The sequence below is a fragment of the Sus scrofa genome, chromosome X (assembly GCF_054392235.1).
Source record: "Sus scrofa isolate SSC_HxYL_T2T_F1_AM1 chromosome X, Sscrofa_HxYL_maternal_Yorkshire_Landrace_v2.0, whole genome shotgun sequence".
In the NCBI taxonomy this organism is placed as follows: domain Eukaryota; kingdom Metazoa; phylum Chordata; class Mammalia; order Artiodactyla; family Suidae; genus Sus; species Sus scrofa.
Genome location: NC_139401.1, coordinates 18,364,985 through 18,390,326, shown reverse-complemented (window position 1 = coordinate 18,390,326; position 25,342 = coordinate 18,364,985). Strand labels below are relative to the sequence as shown.

Genomic DNA, 25,342 nt, shown 5'->3' with positions numbered 1-25,342 from the left:
TTTTTATGATATAGAAATGTGGATAAACGTATTTTTATTAATCGTGTCAATATATTTAATGTGTTCTGTGGAAATTACATTGGTGACTGCCATGATTTTTTTTCTTTCTAGGAGCATAATGGAAGTCAGCCTCTAAAAAGTCATTCAATAAGCAAAAAAGACACTATGGTTTAAAAATTAAGTAGCTTTTAAAAGCTCAGTCTTGTTAGATGAGTTACGAATTGACCTGAGACAACTGAAGTTGCTTATTTTTTGTGTGAACTTTTTTCTAAAAATATTAAAGGTTTTAGAAACTGTCATTTTCTTTAATAATGTCCTTAAAACCAAAATCTTGGTTTCTTACAAAGTTAGCAGATGTGAGGATAATTGAGAAGTGAAACAATCTTCATGGAAAGTGTCCCCCCATGAAGCTGAAGGGAGTGGTTTACAAAGCATCTATGATCCCCAAGTAGAAAACATAAATTATATCTTGTATATGTGTGTGTGTGTGTGTGTGTGTGTGTGTGTGTGTGTGTGTGTGTAATCATTTTGGCTGTGACTGGCATGCAGAAATTCCCAGGCCAGGGATTGAACCCATGCCATAGCAGTGACAACGCTGGATCCTCAACCTGCTTCTGTACCCGGGAACTCCAGAAAACAAATATATATATTTATTTTTTTTTATTATTATTATTTTTTTTGTCTTTTTGCTATTTCTTTGGGCCGCTCCCGCGGCATATGGAGGTTCCCAGGCTAGGGGTCCAATCAGAGCTGTAGCCACCGGCCTACGCCAGAGCCACAGCAACTCAAGATCCGAGCCGCGTCTGCAACCTACACCACAGCTCAGGGCAACGCCGGATCGTTAACCCACTGAGCAAGGGCAGGGACCGAACCCGCAACCTCATGGTTCCTAGTCGGATTCGTTAACCACTGCGCCACGACGGGAACTCCAAATATATTTTTAAAACAACACTCTTAAGACCCTTCTAAATTCTAACGGTGATTTCTAGCTTGTTCTTGGATTTTTATGATTTCCTCTCTAGACTAATACTCGAGATATAATTACATAATGGTAGGAAAACCATGTAAATTCTACTTAATTAGATTTTTTAATTTTAATTTTGTATATATGCCAAGAAAAAAGACGTTGTCACTTAGGTATGGAGATAAACAACTTTAACTGAACTGTTATAAATTGTCTAAGTTAGAGAACTATCCTTTATCATTTTAATTTTGTTTGGAAAATTTTTCCCAGTAACATTTTAACAAGTTTTCAATAACTTTAAGGTAGAATATTTTATCCAGATAAACATAAGTTTTATGGTAGGTATTTGAAGAGTTTCTTCTCTCTTCTTTAATCTGTTTATCTTAGATCTTCAAGCCCTGTTTCAAATGGGAAGGAGGAGTGACTCCAAGCTACAGATCCTTTTAGAACGTTTGGTTTTGGTTTAGTTGTCCAGACATAATTTTTCCCTCCTATGGCTGCACCTGCAGCATATGGAAGTTCCTGGCCAGAACTTCAATCTGAGCCACACCGTGACCTATGCCGCGACTGCGTCAGTGCCAGATCCTTTAACCCAGTCTCCTGGGCCTGAGATTCAACCTGCACCCCTACAGTGACCTGAGCCACTACAGTCAGATTCTTAACCCACTGTGCCACAGCGGGAACTCGCAGACATAATTTTTGAAGGCTACTGGAAAAGATATAGCAGCACTTCCCAAATGGGGATGTTCTGTCAGACCCCAAAAACAAGTTCTTTTAAAGGAAATCTTTATTTTTCTGAGTGCATACTTTTTTTCTTTGTATGTGAGAGTTACCTTTTATTATATGTTTAAGGTATTTTTGATACTATAAAACTGTGGTTCTTGTTGCATAAGAGGGAAACTTACATGGGTCATGAAGGAGAATCAGGAAGGATAATGGAGGAGCTAAGGCAACAGGCATGGGTTTGTTCATGATGTTGAACTCTCACCTTGCCAACCAAACCATCTCTGCTTCGTAAATGAGCAGGAAACTGGGCAGAGCCCTGAGATTAGAATATGCAGCAGAGCCCTGGATGCAAGATCCGACCAGGGTTAAATTTGAAAAGACAAGTCCCATTCCCATAAAAACCGGGGCAGCTACCACTAAAAATTAGAGATATTTCTTTCTTTGTAACTCCTCCTGTATTTGTCTTTTTCTCTCCCCTTATAGTGATTAATTGTAAAACAAATGAACCTTTTAAAATGGTGGGGGTGTCAAAAAAGGACTTTTTATGTTTGTTTTGGGTACATTATGAAAGTAAGAGATAGAGTAAAAAAGTGGTATGGTAGAGAAGTCTTTAAGTGATGGTAAAAGGAAAAATGATAGCAGAGACCTGTGAAAGGCAGAATTAGGTATGGGAGGGTATCTGACCAGAACAGAGTGCCCCTAGCACTGTGAATGTTGGGTATCTTATGTCTCTGATATCAATTGCTGGAGCAATAGAGATGCTTTTACTTTTATGTTCTGCTGAGTCAGCTTCTCTGAAAGATTTCTGCTTTGGTACTGAGGGGATCTACTCTTTAATTCTGAAACTGCCAGAGACTGAGCTGCAGATTCTGAAGGTTATTGTATGTATGCAGTGAGCCTGTATAGTTTTTTCTAATGTTATTTTTAGTGGATTCATGAGTGCTAATCTAAAAGTTGTATGGCTTTTTTAAAAATCAAAATAGAATATTATAATGTTTATGTTGAATAATTATTTTCTTTAGACACCTCTAAATATTTAGAGTGACTGGTTTCTGTTGTCATTCCAGAAAGTGGCTAGATTGTTTATTTGTGTTGGGGCATTTTATGTTTTTAATGACAAAATTGTTATTCATGTAGAACATATGCCTCCCTTAAAAAAAAAAAAAAAAAAAAGGAAACTACCCATTAAGCAGTTGCCCCCTACTCCCTCTTCTCCCTTGCTCCTGGTAACCACTGATTTGTATTCTATTCCTATGGATTTACCTATGCTAGATATTTCATGTAAATAGGATCATATAAAATGTGATTTTTGTCTCTGGCTTCCCTCACTTAGCATAACATCCATGTCATAGCATGTATCAGTTACTCCTTTTTTGGCTGAATAATATTTCATCATATGTATATACTACACATTTGTTTATCCATTTATCCATTGATGGACATTTGGGCTGTTTCCATCTTTTGGCGTCTTTTTTTTTTGTTTTGTTTTGTTTTTTTTTTTTTTGCTATTTCTTTGGGCTGCTCCCTCGGCATATGGAGGTTCCCAGGCTAGGGCTCGAATCGGAGCTGTAGCCACTGGCCTATGCCAGAGCCACCTCAACACGGGATCCGAGCCGCGTCTGCAACCTACACCACAGCTCACGGCAACGCCGGATCGTTAACCCACTGAGCAAGGGCAGGGACCGAACCCACAACCTCATGGTTCCTAGTCGGATTCGTTAACCACTGCACCACGACGGGAACTCCTTTTGGCGTCTTTTAATAGTGCTGCTATGAACATGCCCATACATGTACTTGAGTCCCTGTTTTCATTTCTTTGGGGTGTATACCTAGGAGTGGAATTGATGGTTCATATGTTGATTATATGTTTAACTTTTTTTAAAGAACCACCAGCCTGTTTTCCACAGAGCTGCACTTTGCATTCCCACCAGTAGTGTACAGTTTCTCCATATCTTTGCCAACATGTTATTTTCCTTTTTAAAAAATTATAGCTGTCTTGGGAGTTCCCGTCGTGGCGTAGTGGAAATGAATCTGACTAGTATCCTTGAGGATGTAGGTTCGACCCCTGGACTCACTCAGTGATTTAAGGATCCAGTGTTGCTGCAAGCTGCAGCATAGGTTGCTCATGTGGCTTGGGTCTGGCTTTTCTGTAGCTGTGGTGTGGGCCAGCAGCTACAGCTTTGATTTGACCCCTAGCCTGGAAACTTCCATATGCTGCAGGTGCAGCCCTAAAAAGTTAAAAAAAAAAGTGGTCAGAAGATCTGAACAGACATTTTTCCAAAGAAGACAGATGGCCAAAAAGCACATGAAAAGATGCTCAATATCACTAATTATTAGAGAAATGCAAATGAAAACTACATTGAGGTATCACCTCATGTCAGTCACAATGGCCATCATCAAAAAGTCTATAGACAGTGTATGCTGGAGAGGGTGTGGAGAAAAAGGAACCCTCCTACACTGTTGGTGGAAATGTAAGCTGGTACCATCACTATGGAGAACAATATGGAGGTTCCTTAAAAAGCAATATAGAACTACCATAAGATCAGCAATCCCAATCCTGGCATGTATCTAGTAAAAACCATAATATGAAAAGATACATGTGCCCCAATGTTCATTGCAGCACTTTTTACAATAGCCAGAACTTGGAAGCAACCTATGTGTCCATCAACAGAGGATTAGATAAAGATGTGATACATATATATACAATGGAATATTACTCATTGATAAAAAAGAATGAAATAATGCCATTTGCAGCAATGTAGATGGACCTAGAAATTAGTATACTAAGTCAGAAAAAGACAACTATATGAGACCACTGATATGTGGAATCTAATTAAAAATAACACAAAAGAAGTTATGAAACAAACAGACTCAAAGATTTCAAACAAACTTATGGTTATCAAAGGGGAAACGTGGGGTAGGGAGGGATAAATTAGGGTGTTGGGATTGACAAATACACATTACTGCATATAAAACAAAATAGATAGGTAACAAGGACCTACTACCTAGGTAGGTAACAGCACAAGGAAATCTACTCAATATTAACCTAAGTGTAATCCTATATGGGAAAAGAATCTGAAAAGGAATGGATATATATATCTGTATAACTGATTTACTTTGCTGTATACCTAAAACTAGCACAACTTTGTAAAGTCAGTTATACTCCAATAAAATTGAAAAAAAAAAAACAAACAAAAACTATAGCCATCTCAATGTAAAGTGGCACCTCATTATGGTTTTGATTTGGAGTCCTTCCTTCTTTTTTGAATGGAGTGTATTCTTGAAGTTGATTTTTATTTTTATTTTTTTTTGCCTTTTTTTTTTTAAGGGCTGCACGTGTGGTATATGGAAGTTCCCAGGCCAGGGGTCACCTTGGAGCTGCAGCTGCCAGCCTGTGCCACAGCAACGCAGGATCTGAGTCGCGTCATTGACCTATACACCACAGTTCATGGCAGTGCCGGCTCCTTAACCCACTGAGCAAGGCCAGGGATTGAACCTACATCCTCATGGATACTAGTCTGGTTTGTTATTGCAGAGCCACAATGGAAACCCCCTAGAAGTTGATTTTTAAATTGGTTGGTTAACATTTGAAGTCTGTTTTTCCAAGAAAACTGTAATGTTGTAAGCAAGCCATGGTCATCTATTTAATGCATAAACTTCCTGAATTGTCTCTATAGGAATATAAGAACAGAGATAAAAGTTGAATATATTAAATATTCATTTATTTAACACTTATTGGATGCCCATTATGTGGCAGGCCCTAGATCAATTGTTGGAGCTATAACAAGAGAATTTAGATGGTTCTGTGCACTAAAGGAACTCACAGTGTGGCGAGACAGATGAAGATAAGATGCTCTAAGATCTGTGCCAATAGAGAGAAATGCAGTATGTGTGGTGTAGGAGCATTAATATCCTATGGTTTGCCTTGGAGCTTAGTGCCAGAATTTTACAGAGCCAGTAATTGAGGAGAGTTTCATATAATGTATGGTAATTTAACTGTTGACAAGGAAGGGAAAGCTTTTTTTGGATCAGGCTCTGCAAAGGCAGTAAAGGGTCAGAATATTTGGAGGACTTAAGCAAAAGATTATGGCTGAATCTGTAATGATAAGTGGGGAAGAGATGAGAAGAGACTGTGAAGGTATGTAGAGGACCTTGCATACCAGGTCAAGAGTTCAAATTTTAGCATATGGATAATGTGGCATCACTGAAAAAAATTTTTTTTTTTTATTTTTTTTGGCCGCTCCTGTGGTGTGTGGAAATTCCCAGGCCAGGAAATGAACCTGCACCACAGCAGTGACCCAAGCCACTGCAGTGAGAGCACTGGATCCCGAAACCTACTCTTCCACAAGAGGACTCCACTGAGGATTTTTAGTGGAAAAGTGACATACAATTTGTATTTTAGAAAGATCACCCTGATGTGTTATATAGAGTATGGATTGGAAGATGCAGTCAGGAATGCCAATTTAGAGGCTAGTGTTGTAGTTTCTGTGAGAAGTCATGAGGTCTTGGACCAAATCATTGACAGGCATAAAGAAGAGGACAACTGAGAAATACTAAAAGGAAGTAGGCTTAGTTAGACATGTGGAGGAGGAAGAGTACAAAGATGGCTTCAAGATTTCTGACTTAGGGTACTTTGGTGAAAAAAGGTAGTGGCATTCATCAAGATAGAACATATAGGATAAGCTTGATGATTCTGCTTTTGGATATGTTGAGTTTGAGATGCTTAATTAGATTATCTAGTTAGCTATTGAAAACACAGCTCTGGAACTTGAGACAGGCCTGTGGGGGTGGGGTGGAGGGAAGTGTCACATGAATGCTTGAGTGAGCAAGAGAACTACTTGGGAATCGTTATATGTGTAGGTAGTAGCTGAAATCAAGAGTGTAAACCAAAGCACTCAAAATGGAGATGAGTGTGGGGCAAAGATAGCTAATCCTGGGGGACACCATAGGAAAAGTGACAGAGTTAGGAGGAGAACAATGAGGGAGTGGTTGTACAAAATAGAAGAAATAATTTTAAAAAGAAGTGTTTAGTGCTTGCTGGAAGTCACATAAAATCCAGAAGAAGCATCATTGTCAGTGGCTGTTAGGAAGTTGAGGGTGTTGTTACTACCTAGAGATTACCTAAAAAAGGTGCCTGGAAGTGTATTTGCAGAGGGTTAAAAAATGGAAAAATGATGATAATAGTGAATATGGACTAGTCAGTCAAGATATGTTGTTGTAAATGGAAGGAGTGAAGGTGTAAGTTAGAGAGAGTGTAGATAAATAGGAATTCCTTCTTTGGAGGAAACTTTATTCGAATTGTTAGCCCTTGACAACAGGATTTCCCCAATATGCTATGCAATTTATAGAAGAGGGCAAGGAGCACCGTCAGAGCCTGGGAAGGGAGAGTGAGAATAGAAACAGGGGTGGTGATGGTGGTGATGCTGCTGATAATAATGGCTAACATTTATTGAGTGCATATTGTGTGTCACATGAAGATTTTAAATAATTTGACCGGGCTGTTATTTCTCATAGCTGTTACATGGTAAAGCTCAACTTGAACCTAATTAATAAGGAACCACTGTCTCTGCACTAGATGGTGAGAAGCAAGGAAGGGAATAGGTGTAAAGAGTGGTTGGTACCAGCTACCATGTCCTTCTGATCTCTACCCTGCTTCTTCTGAGAAAATGCGTAGTCCTCATCTGGCTTCTGCTTTCCAAAATGCCTGCTGTGATAAGTGTCATTGTGCTTCCTTGTTTCCTTTTCCACTAGTAACTACCTCTTGTGGTTTCCTTCAAGAGTTTCTGTTAGCTTATTGGAGGTTTTTATTGCTAAAAATAAGGAAATAAATACATTTAAAAGACTGTTAGTATGCTTATGAAAAAGTAAAGTCACCCTTATGTGACAATACTAGTCCTTAGGTATTTGAAAAACTAGTTTCAGGAGTTCTCTTGTGGCTCAGCAGGTTACGGATTTGGTGGTGTCACTGCAGCACCTCAGGTTGCTTCTGTGGTGTGGGTTCCATCCCTGGTCTGGGAACTTCCACATGCTACAGGTGTGGCTAAAAAGAAAAAAAAAAAAAAAAAAACAACTAGTTTCAGAGGTAAAGCAAACTCTGTCAGTTATGAATGTTTAATTCCTAAAAAGCAAGGTTTCTGGGCTGGGATTGTGGCTTTTCTTTTGGTTGGGGGAGAGGGGAGGAGAATTGGGGCAATATCTGAAGATAATCAGTCAAGGAAGTCAGTGCTATGGTGTGAGATGGCAGCGGGATTGAATGAAGGATGTTTAAGTGTTTTACACTTGACCCTGCCTCCCATTTGCTCTTACCGCTACCCATGACCGATCAGTTTGTGGCAATGTAGGCTCTGGGGAACAGGGAGGAATGTTCCAGGCAGAGACATTGGGTAACTTGACTGAATTTCTGTAAATACCAGGCCTCAAGGTTTGATAGTTTAGCTTATGTAACCGTCTCTATTGATATCTCCATGTTTTTCAAAATAGAGGTTTATATTTTTTCTTTGGTTTTATAGTTACCGGTATGAAAGATCCTTAGTATAAATGATAGTTTCATTTTACACTCACTTTTAAAAATAAGATGACTTACAAAGGATTTCTTAATCTGAAAAGTTTCCAGAGTCAATGTGGACAGTGACAGAATTTTTACTTTTTTACTCGGTTTTGGTTTTTCCAAACTATATTTTGCCCATTCGTATTTTGATTTTTGTCTATTTCTAGTCTCAAATTCAAGGCATCAGTTTTTATAGTAGTTTTTGCCCTTGTTGTCATATGGTTGTATATATACCACTCAATCTATTTAAGGAGAAGGAAATCACAAATCTATCTACTTAAGGAGATAGGAATTTTATGTATATGGAAATATGTGTATGAAATTGGAGTCCCCGTTGTGGCTCAGCAGGTTAAGGACCCAACCTTGTCTCTGAGGATGCGGATTCGATCTCTGGCCTGGCGCAGTAGGTTAAGGATCCAGTGTTGCCGCAGGCTGCAGCATAGGTCACAGATGCGGCTTAGATCCCATGTTGCTGTGGCCATGGTATAGGCCTCAGCTGCAGCTCTAATTCGACTCCTGGCCCAGGAACTCCCATATGCTGCAGGTACGGCCATAAAAAGAAAAAAAGAAAGAAATAAGAACTCTATAACTGAGACTGTATTTATTTCTTCTGAGTTTGCTAAATTGCCTAGATTGGTAAAAAGAATACACCAGGTATTAAGTAAATAGTGTATAGAAAATCTGGAGAACAATAAGCAACCATATCTCTATCAAATCTTTTTAAATCAAAAGCAAAATACATATTAATTTATATCCTAATCCATTTTAGTTCCTGTTCAAGTAAGCAGTATGTAAGCCAAACCAGCACATGTGTTACAGTAACTGGAAATTGGGTTGCTGTTCATTTTTAAGTATATTTCCTTTTCTGTGGTAATTGTACGTGCTGCTTGCTCTCTTTTCATAGTTTAGAGAATGCAGGCACTGTATTTGAATAATAAAGCTTCTAGGAGTTCCTGTCTTGGCGCAGTGGTTAACGAATCCCACTAGGAACCATGAGGTTGCGGGTCCCTGCCCTTGCACAGCGGGTTAACGATCTGGCGTTGCCGTGAGCTGTGGTGTAGGTTGCAGACGCGGCTCGCGTCCGGAGTTGCGGTGGCTCTGGCGTAGGCTGGCAGCTACAGCTCCGATTAGACCCCTAGCCTGGGAACCTCCATATACCGCAGGAGCGGCCCAAGAAATAGCAAAAAGAGGAGTTCCCGTCGTGGCGCAGTGGTTAACGAATCCGACTAGGAACCATGAGGTTGCGGGTTCGGTCCCTGCCCTTGCTCAGTGGGTTAACGATCTGGCGTTGCCGTGAGCTGTGGTGTAGGTTGCAGACGCGGCTCGGATCCCACGTTGCTGTGGCTCTGGCGTAGGCCAGTGGCTACAGCTCCAATTCAACCCCTAGCCTGGGAACTTCCATATGCCGCGGGAGCGGCCCAAGAAATAGCAACAACAACAACAACAAAAAAAAAAAAAAAAGAAAGAAAGAGCAAAAAGACCAAAAAAAAAAAAAAGCTTCTTAATGTGTTAACAGAAATGTACATTTAATGAGTACTATTTGGAAATAAATATTATCCATAGGCATGAAAAATTTGTTTTTTTTTTTTTTTTTTTTTTTTTGGTCTTTTTAGGGCTGTACCTATGGGATATGGAGGTTCCCAGGCTAGGGGTCGAATTGGAGCTATGGCTGCCAGCCTACACCACAGCCATAGCAACGCCAGATCCGAACCAAATCTGTGACCTACACCACAGCTCACAGTAATGCCAGATCCTTAACCCACTGAACGAGGCCAGGGGTAGAACCGGCGTCCTCATGGATGCTAGTCAGATGCGTTTCCTCTGAGCCACAATGGGAAAGCTCATGAAAAGTTTTACTAGCATGTCTTTGTCTACATTTGTTAATGTATTCTCCTCATAAGTATGCCTCTACATCTGACTTTTTAAAAATTCAAGACTCCCTCTGTCAGATAGCACCTAGCAACTTGTGAAATAACACATAGGAGTTCACAAGGTTGTCCTTTGGGCCGTCTTTTTGCCATTTTTTGGGCCGCTCCTGCGGCATATGGAGGTTCCCAGGCTAGGGGTCCAATTGGAGCTGTAGCCGCCGGCCTATGCCAGAACCACAGCAACGCAGGATCCTAGCCGCATCTGCAACCTACACCACAGCTCATGGCAACACCGGATCGTTAACCCACTGAGCAAGGGCAGGGATCGAACCCGCAACCTCATGGTTCCTAGTCAGATTCGTTAACCACTTCGCCACGACAGGAACTCCAGGAACTCCAGGGCCGTCTTTTTTTTTACACACCTGCACTTTGACTCAGGGAAGTAGATTTACTATTTAATAGCCTTTTATGTTAGAGGACAGAAAGCAAGGTGGCATATTAGAAGAAGCCTAGACAAAAAAAATAAAATAAAATAAAATAAAATAAAATAAAGGGGAGTTCCCATCGTGGCGCAGTGGTTAACGAATCCGACTAGGAACCATGAGGTTGCGGGTTTGGTCCCTGCCCTTGCTCAGTGGGTTAACGATCCTGCGTTGCTGTGGCTCTGGTGTAGGCTGGCGGCCACATCTCCGATTAGACCCCTAGCCTGGGAACCTCCATATGCCGCCGGAGCGGCCCAAGAAATAGCAAAAAGCCAAAAAAATAAAATAAAATAAAATAAAAAAAGAAGAAGCCTGCACTTAGGAGATAAAGTCTTAGCCAGTTGGGTGATCTTGGCTGTCACCTAACCTCACCGAGCCTAAGTTTCCTCATGTATGAAGTGGGGAACAATACCTGTCTCATAGGATGTGCAGGAGAATTACATGCAATAACATATTTTGAAATGCTTAGCATGTAATGGGTAGCCAGTAAACACTGGCATCTAGCTCCTTTTCTTCATTTCCAGGCCTCATCTCTCTCTCTCTCTCTCTCTTTTTTTTCAGGGCTACACCTGTGGGCATTTGGAAGTTTCCAGGCTAGGGGGTCAAATCAGAGCTGCAGCTGCTGGCCTACACCACAGCCATGGCAACGCATGATCTGAGCCACTTCTCTGACCTACACCATGGCTCATGGCCACTGAGCAAGGCCAGGGGTTGAACCTGTGTCCTCATGGATACTCGTCGGGTTTGCTAGTGCCCAGCCACGATGGGAACTCCCAGGCTTACTCTTGACTATATTTCCTTCTTTCTGATTGTTTCCAAAGATAGATTAATTTCTTTTGCATTTTCTTTTTCTTTTTTTTTTTTGCTGTTTCTTTGGGCCACTCCCGTGGCATATGGAGATTCCCAGGCTAGGGGTCTAATTGGAGCTGTAGCCGCAGGCCTACGCCAGAGCCACAGCAACTCGGGATCTGAGCCACGTCTGCAACCTATGCCACAGCTCACAGCAACGCCGGATCATCAACCCACTGAGCAGGAGCAGGGGCAGGGGTCGAACCCGCAACCTCATGGTTCCTAGTCAGATTCGTTAACCGCTGTGCCACGACGGGAACTCCTCTTTTGCATTTTCATATTTTAATAACTTCTCATCTCCTGGACATTTTTTTTTACCCAAATATTGTTCTGTGTTCTACCTGTAGATGAGCTGAGGAACCAGATAAGTTTTGTATCAGGTATTCACATACAACTTTTATGAAAGATGATTAGCATATCCTTCTATGTATTTCACATACTTTTTTCACAAAGGTTTTCATTCATATTGTGTCTGCTATGAACACATGGTTATAGTGCTATACATAATTTAAACCTTATTTAAACAAATCTATTTTCTACTTAAATAGTTTTATTAATACTGAATAGAATTTTAACATGTGTCTGTTTTATATGATTGCTCTTTGGAGGGGAGATAATACATGTATAAGGTATATAGTTTAATTTTGCTGTTCAGTATATTGGATGATTACTCTTTCCTCTTTAGTTATAAAAGTATTTTGTTCTAGGTGCCAGGATATGTCAGTAAACAAAACTGAGTCTTTGCTTTTGAAAAGCTTGCTTTCTAAAGTGAAAGCACTTCTTCCTATGTAAAATTTTTTATAATACACTTTTCTTTGCTTATACATACATATATACCGTGTGTCAAGGAGTTTTTATTTATTAAAGAATATGTTTTACGGGAATATTTGAAGCTATGGCGCAAATATTTGTGTCCCAAGATCTACTAATATCAAATACCAAAAATTCTTAAATCGAATATTCATTTCATTACATTTTCCATACTGGACAAAGTAATATTTTATTTGCTACAACTTAATTCATTATATAAAATATACTAATTTTGGAGGGAGTTCCCGTCGTGGCTCAGCAGTTAACAAATCTGAATAGCATCTGTGAGGACACAGGTTCGATCCCTGGCCTCGTTTAGTGGATTAGGGATCCAGCATTGTTGTGAGCTGTGGTGTAGGTCGCAGACGAAGCTTGGATCTGGCATTGCTGTTGCTGTGGTGTAGGCCAGCGGCTATAGCTTCTATTGGATCCCTAGCTTTGGAATCTCCATATGCTGTGGATGTGGCCCTAAAAAGACAAAAAAAAAAAAAATATATATATATGTATATATATATATATATACATATATATATATATATATACTTATCTTGGAGGTCAAACATTGGCTTGCAGGTTGAAATTATTTTCCATTCATTTAGTAAATTTTTTTTTTTTTTTGAGGCCCTCCTATATTCCTAGGTTCTGTCTTAAAACTAACCTAAGGCAGAGAATTTAAGCTCAGGTCCAGATTCTAACCTTTTTCCTTTGCTTTTAGTTTTTGTTTGTTTGTTTGTTTGCTTACTTTTTAGGGCCGTGCCTGTGACATATGGAAATTCCCAGGCTAGGTGTCCAATTGGAGCTGCAGCTGCCGGCCTGCACCACAGCCAAAGCAACGCCAGATCTGAGCCGCATCTATGACCTACACCACAGCTCACAGCAGTGCCAGATCCTTAACCCACTGAGCAAGGCCAGGGATGGAACCTGAGTCCTCATGGATACTAGTCAGGTTCGTTACCACTTAGCCACAACAAGAACTCCTGTTTGCTTTTCTTCATGCCACATATTCTGGGGTTTAGGACTGTGGAGCTGAATAAATTGGTCAAGAGAATGACCAGTTTGGGTTTAGTTACTGTGCAGTCATTACTGACCTTGGAAAGAATTTCTTCAAAATGGTCGGGGGAAGAAAAGCTTATTATAGGAAGCTAGGGAAATACAGGGTTATAAGGAAATTGAAGTATCAATTGTAGGTGATTCTTCTTAATATCTTGGTATTAAGTAGAAGGGGAATTCATGCAAGGGCTTGGAAGTACTAGGAACTAGTGGAGGAAACTTCCAAAACAAAGGATATGTGAGGGTTGTAAGAGAGAGCAAAGAGTTGAGGACCAAGTTACTAAATAACATGGAGAAGAGATAACTGAAACCATAATGTCCCAAAGGAACGAAAGAAGTTACTAGGACATAAGTAAAAGTGCTTAGAAGAGTAGAGAGAAAACTTCGTTTAAGAGGGAGAGATGAGAATGAATGAAAATAAAAGTACTTTAAAATAGAGAAATGGAATGGTTATATCACTCAAAAGATAGCCTTTAATCTTCTCATAAAGTAGAAGATAGGATCATTTGCTGAATGGAATAGGATGAGAGGGAAAATTAAACAGGGGAAAATATTCTTCCGTAGAAACATACTTGGAAATCAGTTGCAGCAGTGATATCCCACCTGAGGTTATTGTGGATGTTATAGCGATCAACAATATCCTAATGTCCTATAGCAGGAGTTGGCAAACTACAGCCCTAGGGCCACATTCAGCCCATGTAGCCTGTGAGCTAAGAATAGTTTTTATGTTTATACAGGGTTTTTTTTTTAAAAAAACAAGCAAACAAAGAGACAAAGAATGTGTGACAGAGGCCATATGTGGCCTTCAGAGCCTAAAATATTTACTGTCTGGTCCCTTACAGAAAAAATTACTGACCCTTGGTTCGGTAGCTCAGGATACCAAATAGCAAATGTTAGTGTGACTCAGAGGTGGGAGCTGACATGCTGGACATAGTCAAAGATCAGGAGGTGATAATCTAAGGGATACTAGTTAGAGGGGTGTTGCTGGAGGTGAACAGTTGGGTACAGGTTGATAGAGTAAAGTAAAGCCATACAAAAGCTAATACAGGGAGTTCCCGTCGTAGCTCAGTGGTTGACGAATCCGACTAGGAACCATGAGGTTGTGGGTTTGGTCCCTGGCCTTGCTCAGTGGGTTAACGATCTGGCGTTGTCTTTGAGCTGTGGTGTAGGTTGCAGACGAGTCTCGGATCCTGTGTTGCTGTGGCTCTGGTGTAGGCCGGCGGCTATGGCTCCAGTTGGACCCCTAGCCTGGGAACTTCCATATGCTGCGGGAGCGGCCCAAGAAATGACAAAAAGACAAAAAAAAAAAAAAAAAAAAAAAAAAAAAACTAATACATTGGATGAAAATGGAGAAGGCTTATAATGAGGATGAAAAGTGGGATCATTTGGTGTGAAGCAAAGATAACAGATAAAGAAGTTGGAGGCAGAGAAAAAAAGCACAATTGATTATCTTGGATATAGAATAGCTTCAGAAATTATCTAATGATGAGGTCAGGATGATGAAGCATCAGAAATACGATGATGAAATTCCTAAAGATAATAACAGGGATAACAGGGAAACTCATTTAAGAAGAAGTAATGTGAATTAGGTTACTGGAGTTATTTGAAGAAAGTGGGAGCGAGAGTGGAGTATGAGATATATGAGGATAAAGAGTTAAAGAGAGGCTGGTGTAAGTAGGCGAATTACTATAAATAAAGGGAGCAGGAAAGTGATGGTGGCGGTTAAGAGGTCCTCCATTTGCCCTGGCAGATGAGAGAAGACTGTTCCATCCTCTTGACTTGGTAATTGATAGAAGTAGATAAAAAAGTCTGCAGGGAAGATCTGGTATTCTCTATTGAAAGGCAGATTTACACATGACTTTTGTCAATCGGAGAAGCAAAGTGATAGATTGGTTTCAAGTTGTAAAAATGAAGCCCTCAAAATAAAAGTAGATGATTTTTTTTTGCATAGTTGTATAAATGTCTTACTTATATAGCTCTTCTTGTAAAGACTTTTTATTTGACATTAATAGTGTTTACTATGTAAAATTCATTTTTTTGTACTAATGAAATTAATAAGGGATTAATGCTAAAAATAATCTCTTTTTACTTAACTGAACATAGAGAAAAGTAACCTGGCAGGGAACATTCACTTGAAATATTAACTGTCTTGATTGGGCTACCAAGTAACTAAGTAAATACAAATCACTTGGATGAGATAGTGGTCCTTACATGACATCATTAATGTAGAATCTATATTATAGTATATGAAGCTTTACTATTAAACATACATAAAGGAACATAATGTGTTTTAGCCATTAAGAATAAGAAGGGGGAGTTCCTGTGGTGGCACAGCAGTAACAAGCCTGACTAATAACCATGAGGATGCAGGTTTGATCCCTGGCTTTGCTCGGTGGGTTAAGGATCTGGCGTTGCCGTGAGCTGCAGTGTAGTTTGCAGACATGGTTTGTATCCTGCCTTGCTATGGCTGTGGTGTAGGCTGGCAGCTACAGCTCTCTTTCGACCCCTAGCCTGGAAACGTCCATATGCTGTGGATGTGACCCTAAAAAGACCAAAAAAAAAAAAAAAAAAGTCAGAGGGATTCCCCTGGTCTCTAAAAGACAAAGCAAATGTCATTGGTAGCTGCTTTGCTATGTTTTTCCATATTGATAGGTAAAACAATTTCTGTATATGGCATAATTGGATAGTATTTTCTTAAGGAAAAACTCTTTTCTGTGCTAAGGACTAAAAACAAGAGAAGCATACAAAAGGTAAATTGCTAGAAATTTTCACTGTGCTGATAAGTTTGAAGTTACTTGTTACTGTTATAAAAACCTCTATTTTTTTCTGGAGAATTAGACTATTTCTTGATAAACTGGAATCTTAAATACTTAGAACTTGATTAAATGGTACTTTTAAGTGGTTTTTAATGAATAACATGGAATATTTTTAAAGGTCGAGTTAAATTTCTCTTGTCTTGTAAGAAGAAATTACCTTATGTCATTTAATTTTCTTTTCATGTTGTGTTTTTTTCCTTAGTTCCCATTACAAAGAATATAGCAAAAACATCTTCTTCTTCCAAAGCAACCCAGCGTTCAATGCAGTCTCCACAGAAAACTGCTGTAATATTACCAACACAGCAGATCAAGAAATCAGGTCGGGCTAAACCACCCGGTCATACTTCAGCCCCTAAGAAGGGAAGTTCTGCTAAAAATAGCGCACCAAGGAAAAAAGGTCCAAACTCAGGAAAAAAGGTTAGTTAGGTCTCTTACTAAGAGTGTGATCCCTTTGGGAATGTGCCAAGAGTATGTAAGGCTTTTTAAGCCCTATATAGCCATCAAGATTGGTATTTCTTTTCTTGGATCAACTTAAAACTGAATCGTGTTCAGTCTCTTTAAAACCACATTCAAAATACTGCATGGGTATATTTATGTTCAGGCCAGTTTATTTAAAACTCATTATACTTTAAAAATCAATGTGGAGTCCCCTCGTGGCTCAGTGGGTTAAGGATCTGGTATCACTGCTGTGGATCTAGTTATTACAGTGGTGCAGGTTCAGTCCCTCACCTGGGAAACTTCCATGTGCCACAGGTGCAACTGAAATAATAATAAATCAGTAAAAATCAATGTGAAGTAAATTTTACTGTACATAAATTATACCTCAGTAAAATGGAGGGAAGGGTGAAGTCAGTGTGATAAATCCAGTGATGCATGAGTCACATCGTACCTGACTCCCTCGAAGAAAACAACTCTGAAACCTTTTAAGTAATAGAAAAAGCAGCTACTGGAAGACACTGGACAGTGGATGGAAGCAGGCAGACTCTGGTTGGGGGGAATACACACAGCAGGAAGGGTGTTGTATAAAACTCTGTCTGGCAAAAATACTCTTCATGAGTGATGGTGAATTAAAGGCATTTTCAGATAAAGGACATACAAAAAAATCCATGACTGGAAGACAAACACTAAGAAATACTGAAGGAAGTTTATCTCTGGATAAAGGCAAATGACTTTCTTTTTGCTCTTCTCAATTTATTTTAAAAATATGACTGTTTAAAGCAATAATTATAATATAGTTTCGTAGGGTATAACATAAATAGATTATGTAATACATGAAGTGTAGTATAAAGGCTTGGGGTGGAGTATATGGATTTGTATCATTGCAGGGTTTAAGTATTTTCTGTATACAATAGAGATTGAACATTATTCAGTTTTAAGTTGATCTAAGAAAAAGAAGTCAAAGGATCTAGGTTTCACATTTTTAAAATACTGAAATAACGAGACTATATTGACGTAATAAATTGTAATTTAATACTTTCAACATAACATAATTATAGAGTTCCCACTGTGGTACAGTGGGTTAAGAATCCGATTGCAGTGGCTCGGGTTGCAGCTTTTCTGATACTGGACAGTCATGTCTGAAGATAGCCCCAAGAAAATCTTAAGAGTTGATATAAAACAAGCAAAACACTTGTGATGTTTAACAGTGCTCAGAAGACATTTGCTTATCACATACAACAGGCATAATTTTGTATGGACTTCAGCAAGCCACTTATAATTTTGTCAAAGTGATATGTAGTATGTAGGCTAGATACGGTTAAAAAAAAAACAGCAACCCTGATGAGTTAGTGCTTTCTGAAGACAAACTATCCCCTGCCTTATTGAGGCCCCCCACCCTCATTTGATGAATTGCTGGGTTAGATTTCCAGACTGCTTTAGCAGTGTAAAAAAAAAACTCACAGGGACCCAATGAATAAATAAATAAAACAGTTTTTACAGAGTGAATTATTTTGGCTAAGATACAACTAGTTGGAGCAGGGGTAGCATTGAGAATCCCAGCCTCTTGGTCTCTTCCTCTCCTACCTGGCCAGCTTATGGGCCCCTTTTAGCAGCCCAGTTTGAAAAATGGGCTGACACAGGGCTTTCCAACCCTGAGGACTTCTGACAACTGATTATTTGTGAACTAGGATGCCAATAATTTTATGACCTCTCCTTATCTAGGAATATTTTTTTTTTAACAGGAGAAATGTATTCCTGTTATGTGTTCCACATCTTCAGCTTCTTTAAATGCGCTGGCCAGAGAACGTGGTGGTGTTTCATGTGATAAGGATGCTGTTCCTGGGTCATCTAAAATAGTGATGTCTACAGGTAAATTAATATTTGTAAAAAGTATAAAACTAGGTATTTTTATTGTATTATTTTCAGTGTCTTTGAAGTCCTGGATATAAAGTAAGAAAAGATAATAAACATTCAACATTTCTCACATTATAGTATTTTGATGTTCTGGTTGTTCATTTTGATGTAAGGAAATAGTCTGTTTAAATACATGAGTTGAAATTTCAGTGCCCTTAAGATATTTTATCTATCTTGTAAGATTTATGAAATTTATATTATTGTCATATCTCTTCTTGTTTTCCCTTAATCTTATTTCACAATTTGTCTTTTTGTCTTGTGTGGATTTTTAAAGCTACCTTTACCCTTTTTTAATGCGTTTTAAAATCTTCATAGCTCCTTGCCTGTCAAGGAGCATGATGACTTTAAATTGATCTTTGGTATGTGAAGAATATGAAATGACATGGACTCAGACTAATTAATCCCTTTTATTAGTCATCTCTTTCAAATTTCCTATTCCTTTCCATTTTTTTTTAAAGCATGTTTCATTGTTTCTTCTCCTAAATCCTTAATTATCTTATATTCTTCTCTTCCCTGGACTTTTTTCATTCTGTTTCTTTCTTACCAAAAAAAAAAAAAATTAATTTTTTGAAATAGAGTTCATTTTAAAATGATTTTTGTAACATACCCCATTTTGTCACTTTATTATCTCTGATTTTTAGTCCCTTGTCAGGAGAGACTAGCTAAATGCATATGATACCAAGGAGATTAAAACATTGAAATTGTTTTTTAGCTCACTTGTGTTCAGTAGAACTTTATCCATGCCAATAGCACCTCAGGTTAAGTTTTTGTTTTTGTTTTTTGCTTTTTAGGGCCGCATATGCAGCATATAGAAGTTCCCAGGCTAGGGGTCGAATTGGAGCTACACCTGCTGGCCTACGCCACAGCCACAGCAATGAGGGATCTGAGCTGTGTCTGCAACCGACACCACAGCTCATGACAACTCCAGATGCTTAACCCACTGAGAGAGGCCAGGGAGCGAACCCACCTCTTCATGGATCCTAGTCAGGTTCATTAACTGCTGAGCCACGAAGGGAACTCCCTCAGGTTAAGATTTTAATAGCTGTTCCATTTCTGTGATGAGTCCATTCTTCCTCTGGCTACTGCCACAACATTGAATCATCATGTATTTCAACATAGTGCAAGTGAGATTAATAAGTTTTTATTGTACTAAATATAGACTGTGGATATATAAAAATTTTGCAATAAATTAAGTAATGGGTAAAAATAATGTGCCTCTTGATTTAGGGGGACATTATTATGATTGGTAATAATCATTGTTATTACATTGTATGTTGATTTGTATTTATTGATTCTCAGTGAGGAAACTTGACTGTGATTACAGATGATTTGCTTCCAAATTCTAAATGCTTTTATTATACTAAGGAAAGCATTTATTTTTTAAAATGTTCTTCATTGAACCTCAGCACGTACATTTTCTTCAGTGAACCTCTGTATACATAAAGAACATTTTTATTTTCTTAAAGTTAGCGAAGATTTCTCTAGATCCTTAGAACTTACTGTGACACATACCTTAAAATTATTTGGTTACTTTAGAAAATACTGTGTAATCAAGGTGCAATATTGTTTATTTAAAATAAATTCAGTCTGGAGTTTCAGTCAGGAGTTCCTTTTGTGGCTCAGTGGTAACGAACCCAGCTGGTATCCATGAGGATGTGGGTTCATTGCCTGGGCCTGCTCAGTGGTTAAGGATCTGGCGTTGCTGTGAGCTGTGGTCTAGGTCACAGACATGGCTCTGATCGTGCGTTGCTGTGGCTGTGGTGTAGGCTGGCGGCTACAGCTCCAATTCGATCACTAGCCTGGGAGCTTCCATATGCTATGGGTGTGGCCATAAAAAGACAAAAATAAAATAAAAAAAAGAAAAGAAATTTAGTCCAAAAGGAGTGTGTGGACGTGATCAGTTTTGAAAGAAAATTGTACTGTGATTACAGTTAAAAAGTGAAAATATTCATGTCTTTAAGCTTTTTCATATAATGTGGAAATGTGTGAGAATTGTTTTGTGATGCTACTAAAACTTTTATTGTTTTTATAATCTATTTGGACAAGATTCTAGAAAATTGAATAAGCATTTGGGTTATTTCTTTCTAGGTTTAATATATAAAATGTGAAAATTTGTTTACATACATATTTTTAGGTAGCACAAATATCAATATTAACTATGTTTAGGTTCTCTTTGAGTGAAGCGTGGCTAATGGGACATAAAATGATTGATTATGTACCTTTTAACCAGTCTCATTATTTGTTATATCTGTATATACATTTTTTCTCAAGTCTGTGTCTATGTAAACAAACATGGAAACTCTGGCCCTCACCTGGATCAGAAGAAAATCCAGCAGCTGCCTGACCACTTTGGCCCAGGCCCTGTGAATGTGGTACTCCGGCGGACTGTGCAGGCCTGTGTGGATTGTGCCATTCAAAGTAAGACTGTTTTTGGATTCCTTAAGCCAGATCATCGTGGAGGAGAAGTGATAACTGGTATGCTCATCTAATCCTATATCAGCTTTTTCCCTCCAAATTTGATTTTAGCTTTCGAGAAGGCAGGCATTTTATAATACATAGATTATTTTATAAATTTTTATGTACTACTGGAGTTCCTGTTGTGGCTCAGCAGGTTAAGGACCTGACATTATCTCTTTGAGGATGTGGGTTCGATCCCTAGCCTCGCTCAGTGAGTTAAGGATGTGGTGTTGCCATAAGCTGTGGCATAGATTGCAGATGTAGCTCAGATCTGGTATTGCCATGGCTGTGGTGTTGTCCTAGCTGCAACTCTGATTTGAGCCCTGGCCCAGGAACTTACATATGCTGCAGGTGCAGTCATAGAAAGGAAAAAAATTTTTTTAATTTATTTTCTAACTATAATATTAGAATATTTATTATATTAGAATTCCCATCGTGGCTCAGAGGTAATGAACCTGACTAGTATTCATGAGGATGTAGGTTCTGTCCCTGGCCTCGCTCAGTGGGTTAAGGATCCGGCGTTGCCATGAGCTGTAATGTAAGTTGCAGACATGGATTGGATCCCAAGTTGCTGTTGCTGTGGTGTAGGCTGGCAGCTGCAACTGTGCCGTGGATGTGGCCCTAAAAATAAAAAAAAAGGAAGAATATTTATTATATTAATAGAATATTTATGATAATTATGTTTATAGACATTTAAACTTGGTTTGGAAAATTTAACTTTCAGAATAGACAAATAATGTCAAAGTGATGCTGTAAATTGAGTTTAGAGGTACAGATTTTTCCTTACACATGCTGTATTAAGCTCATTACAGAAAAAGTACCTTAGTAATATATTTTAGTTTAATTAGAAAACAGACTGATCTATAAGAATCTCTAAATAAAAACATGACTCAAGTGCATAATTTGATGATGACAGAATTATTATGAAATACTCTCATCCTAAGGTGGTATAAAAAAGTACATTTTTTTTTGCTCTCTGAATAATATTTTGAAAATAAAAAAAGTGATGAAGAGATAAGATACTTATGGCTTTCATGATCGTGTGATCAGATAACTACATTTGTATTCATGGAACGTGTGGAAGAGCAGGAGGTATTGTTATAGATCAGTGGGTTTCTATTTTTTGTGGTTTACTTTATGAATATTTAATTAATTAATTAATTGATGGTCTTTTTTTGTCTTTTCCAGGGCCGCACCTGTGGCATATGGAAGTTCCCAGGCCTACGCCACATCCACAGCAACTCGGGATCAGAGCCATGACTGTGACCTACACCACAGCTCACGGCAACGCCAGATCCTTAACCCACTGAGTGAGGCCAGGGATTGAACCCGCAACCTCATGGTTCCTAGTTGGATTCATTAACCACTGAGCCACGATGGGAACTCCTATGAATATTTTTAAATGAGAATGCTTTTATCAATAGGCTATTGTGTTTGAATGAGGGGAACTTTTATAATTTAAGATTATTCCTTTATCAATTACAAAACCCACAAATTAGATGTATAATACATTTCCTAAATTGATGGGGACTTTTTTTTTTTCTGTTGTAAAGTCCTCATCTTTCTGTGATATAACTCTGATATCTTTGTTCCCTATAATAGCCTCCTTTGATGGGGAAACTCATTCCATCCAGCTTCCTCCAGTGAACAGTGCATCATTTGCTCTTCGCTTTCTTGAGACCTTGTGCCACAGCCTGCAGTGTGATAACCTTTTGAGTAGCCAGCCTTTTAGCTCTTACAGAGGTAATAGTCATAGTCCTACAGAGCATGATCAAAATAAATCAGGTAAGAGAAAATATAAAATTTTTTAATGTGTTGTATTACATTTTGTATTAACTTGAGAATTTTGTATAATTCAGTGTTTTCTTGTGTTTTCCTCAAACTAAACTTTTTAGCCACAGTCAACTAATTATAAATGCATGATACATAGTTGTTTTTATTCATTCAAAGCAGAAAAGTTGGAGTTCCTGCTGTCGTGAAATGGAATCAGTGGCGTCTCTACAGCACCAGGGAATAGGTTTGATGCCTGGCCCAGCACAGTGGATTAAAGGATCCGGTGTTGCTGCAGTTGTGGCATAAGTCACAGCTACGGCTCCGATCTGATCCCTGGCCTGAGAATTCCATATGCTATGGGGCACCCAAAAAGAAAAAAGAAAAAAAAAAAAAGAGAGAGAGAGAGAAAGGGAAAAAAATCTGTGGTTGAGCCCCTCTAGCTTTTTCTTTTTTAAAAAAGATATTTATTATACTTTCCAAGTCCTGAATTTCTATTTGGTTCTTTTTTTATAATTTTTATCACCTTACTGATAGTGTGAGATATTGTTCTTATACTTTCCTTTAGTTCTTTAAAAAGTTCTTCGAGTATATATAAAATAGCTGAATTGAAGTCTCCCAAGTAAGTCCAGTGCCTGGGCTTCTTTTTTTGGAGGCGGGGGGCAGTACTGGTGGCATGTAGTAGTTCCTGGACCAGGGATCAAACCTGTGCCATAATAGTGACCTGAGCTTCTACAGTGGCAATGCAGGTTCCCTAATCTACTGCAACACAGGAGAATTCCTTGGAATTCCTCAGAGGCAGTTTCTGTTGACTTTTTTCTAACGTGTATATAGGTCATGCTTTTTGTTTCTTTGCATGTCTCTTAATTTTTCGATTAAAATTTTAAAGTAATATGAAACAACTCTGAAAATCAGATTCCCTTCCCCATCCTAGGGTTTGTTGTCATTGCTGATGCTGTTTGGTTTTTTAGTGACTCTCCTGGACTAATTTAATCGCTTTTCCTGGGCTAATTTTGTCATATGTGGCTACTGAAGTCTCTTCATTTAGCTTAGTGGTCAGCTAATGATTGGTGGGCAGGGATTTTCTTAAGTGCCTGGAATGAGTATATTTCCAAGTCTTCATCAGGGGGGTCTGTGTGTGTGTTAGGACTTACCTTGAACACTCCAGGAAGCAGTTTACAAGTCTGTTTTGTGCAGAGCTTCAAGGTCAACAAAAAAATGAAAGATTTGGGCCTTGTCAAGTATTCCCTGAACGTTTATACAGCCATGCACAAACGTCTGGCCTTCTTGAATCCCAGGAATACTTCAGTGCTTTTCAAAGTTCTCTAAGACATCTCATTCTCCAGTTTTTCCATTTAAGCTTCTTGGTCAGCTTCTTGGTAGCCCCAGCTGGTAATACTGCCTCAAGGAGCTCTAGTGGTAAACACTTGCCACTCTTATGGTTTTTTGAGTTTTGATTTGGTTTGGTTTTTGACTAATTCTGTGGGGACAGGGTTCTTCACACAGAACAGGCTCTGATTTAGGTCAAATAAAACAAGTCCAGAGATCAGAGTTTTTCAGTGAGCTGCAAAACTGGTCAAATAGTGATGGTTCTCTGGGGATGGAGCTTTTGGAGAGTTCCAAATCCATTGTGCCTCCTCCAGTGCTAGGCTGCTGGCTTTCGCAGCTGCTATAATTGCTAAGCTGTTGGTTTGCAAGTCTGCTTCAGAACTGGGGAAAGGGGGATGATGTTAGGGATGATGCCACTGAATTTGTTCTTTCTACGATTCAGCCAGTTTTATTGAATAAACACTTTTTGGATTGTTATAAGCCTTTAGGTAATGTCCAGAGTTTTGAAAAAGTTAATTTTGCCAGTGCTGTCATTATTTTTATAAAAGAGTGGGTTTTCCGAAATCCTTAAGCAGTCATCCTGGAAATGTTTATTGATGACTTTTAAAGTACTTTGTAAATTATCTGGCTTTTTCTAGTCACCTCTGCAGGAACATTTTTGTACCTGAGCTCACTGCGATCCCCAGAAGCAGAAGTCAAGAATCAATTTTAAAATTGTTTGTATCAACCCCAGATAGTAGACCATATGACTAGCTTCATAAATGTTTCTTAAAGAATGTATTATAATATTACAAGTCAAAGATAAGTAGAGCGTCTTCTGACCTTGCTGTGGTTCTGCAGTAAATATCTATAGTAAGCTATAGAAATGGTATACTTTAGTACTCAGCTTTTCTGTATCATTAAATGGGTATGAAAAAAGGCAGTTATTTCTTTACTTAGAATGTAACTGTTCTGTGAAATATGTTTTGCCTCTTGGTTTTTGTAGTTGATAATTAAAAATAAAATCAAATGTGAAAAGCTGTCTCAGGCTCATTAGTAATCAGTGAGTAACTGAATGGCTAAAGGTTGCATATCAGATGATTTTGAGAGTTATGCCTGACCCCCAGCCATTTTGAGCTAGATAAAGTTTGACTTTGGTACTTTCTTTTTTTTTTTTTTTTGTCTTTTCTAGGGCCGCACTCCTGGCATATGGAGGTTCCCAGGCTAGGGGTCCAATCAGAGCTGTAGCCGCTGGCCTACACCACAGCCACAGCAAGGCCAGGTCCAAGCTGAGTCTGTGACCTACACCACAGCTCATGGCAACACTGGATCCTTAACCCACT

General features: G+C 38.8%; 1 protein-coding gene across 11 annotated transcripts in view; it reads left to right on the top strand.

The window, feature by feature from the left end:
* SCML2 (Scm polycomb group protein like 2) overlaps positions 1-25,342 on the top strand; it is a 105,810-nt gene that overhangs the window by 70,926 nt on the left and 9,542 nt on the right. For 9 of the 11 annotated variants that reach the window (XM_085008653.1, XM_085008656.1, XM_085008655.1 and 6 more), the window contains 4 exons: positions 16,315-16,529; positions 18,293-18,419; positions 20,736-20,939; positions 22,524-22,706. In XM_085008653.1, coding sequence (XP_084864779.1) covers positions 16,315-16,529; positions 18,293-18,419; positions 20,736-20,939; positions 22,524-22,706 — 729 coding nt within the window. Of the gene's footprint in view, positions 1-16,314; positions 16,530-18,292; positions 19,257-20,270; positions 21,133-21,424; positions 22,707-25,342 lie in introns of those variants that run through there. The other 2 variants (XR_014835797.1, XR_014835798.1) reach the window with 2 other exon arrangements.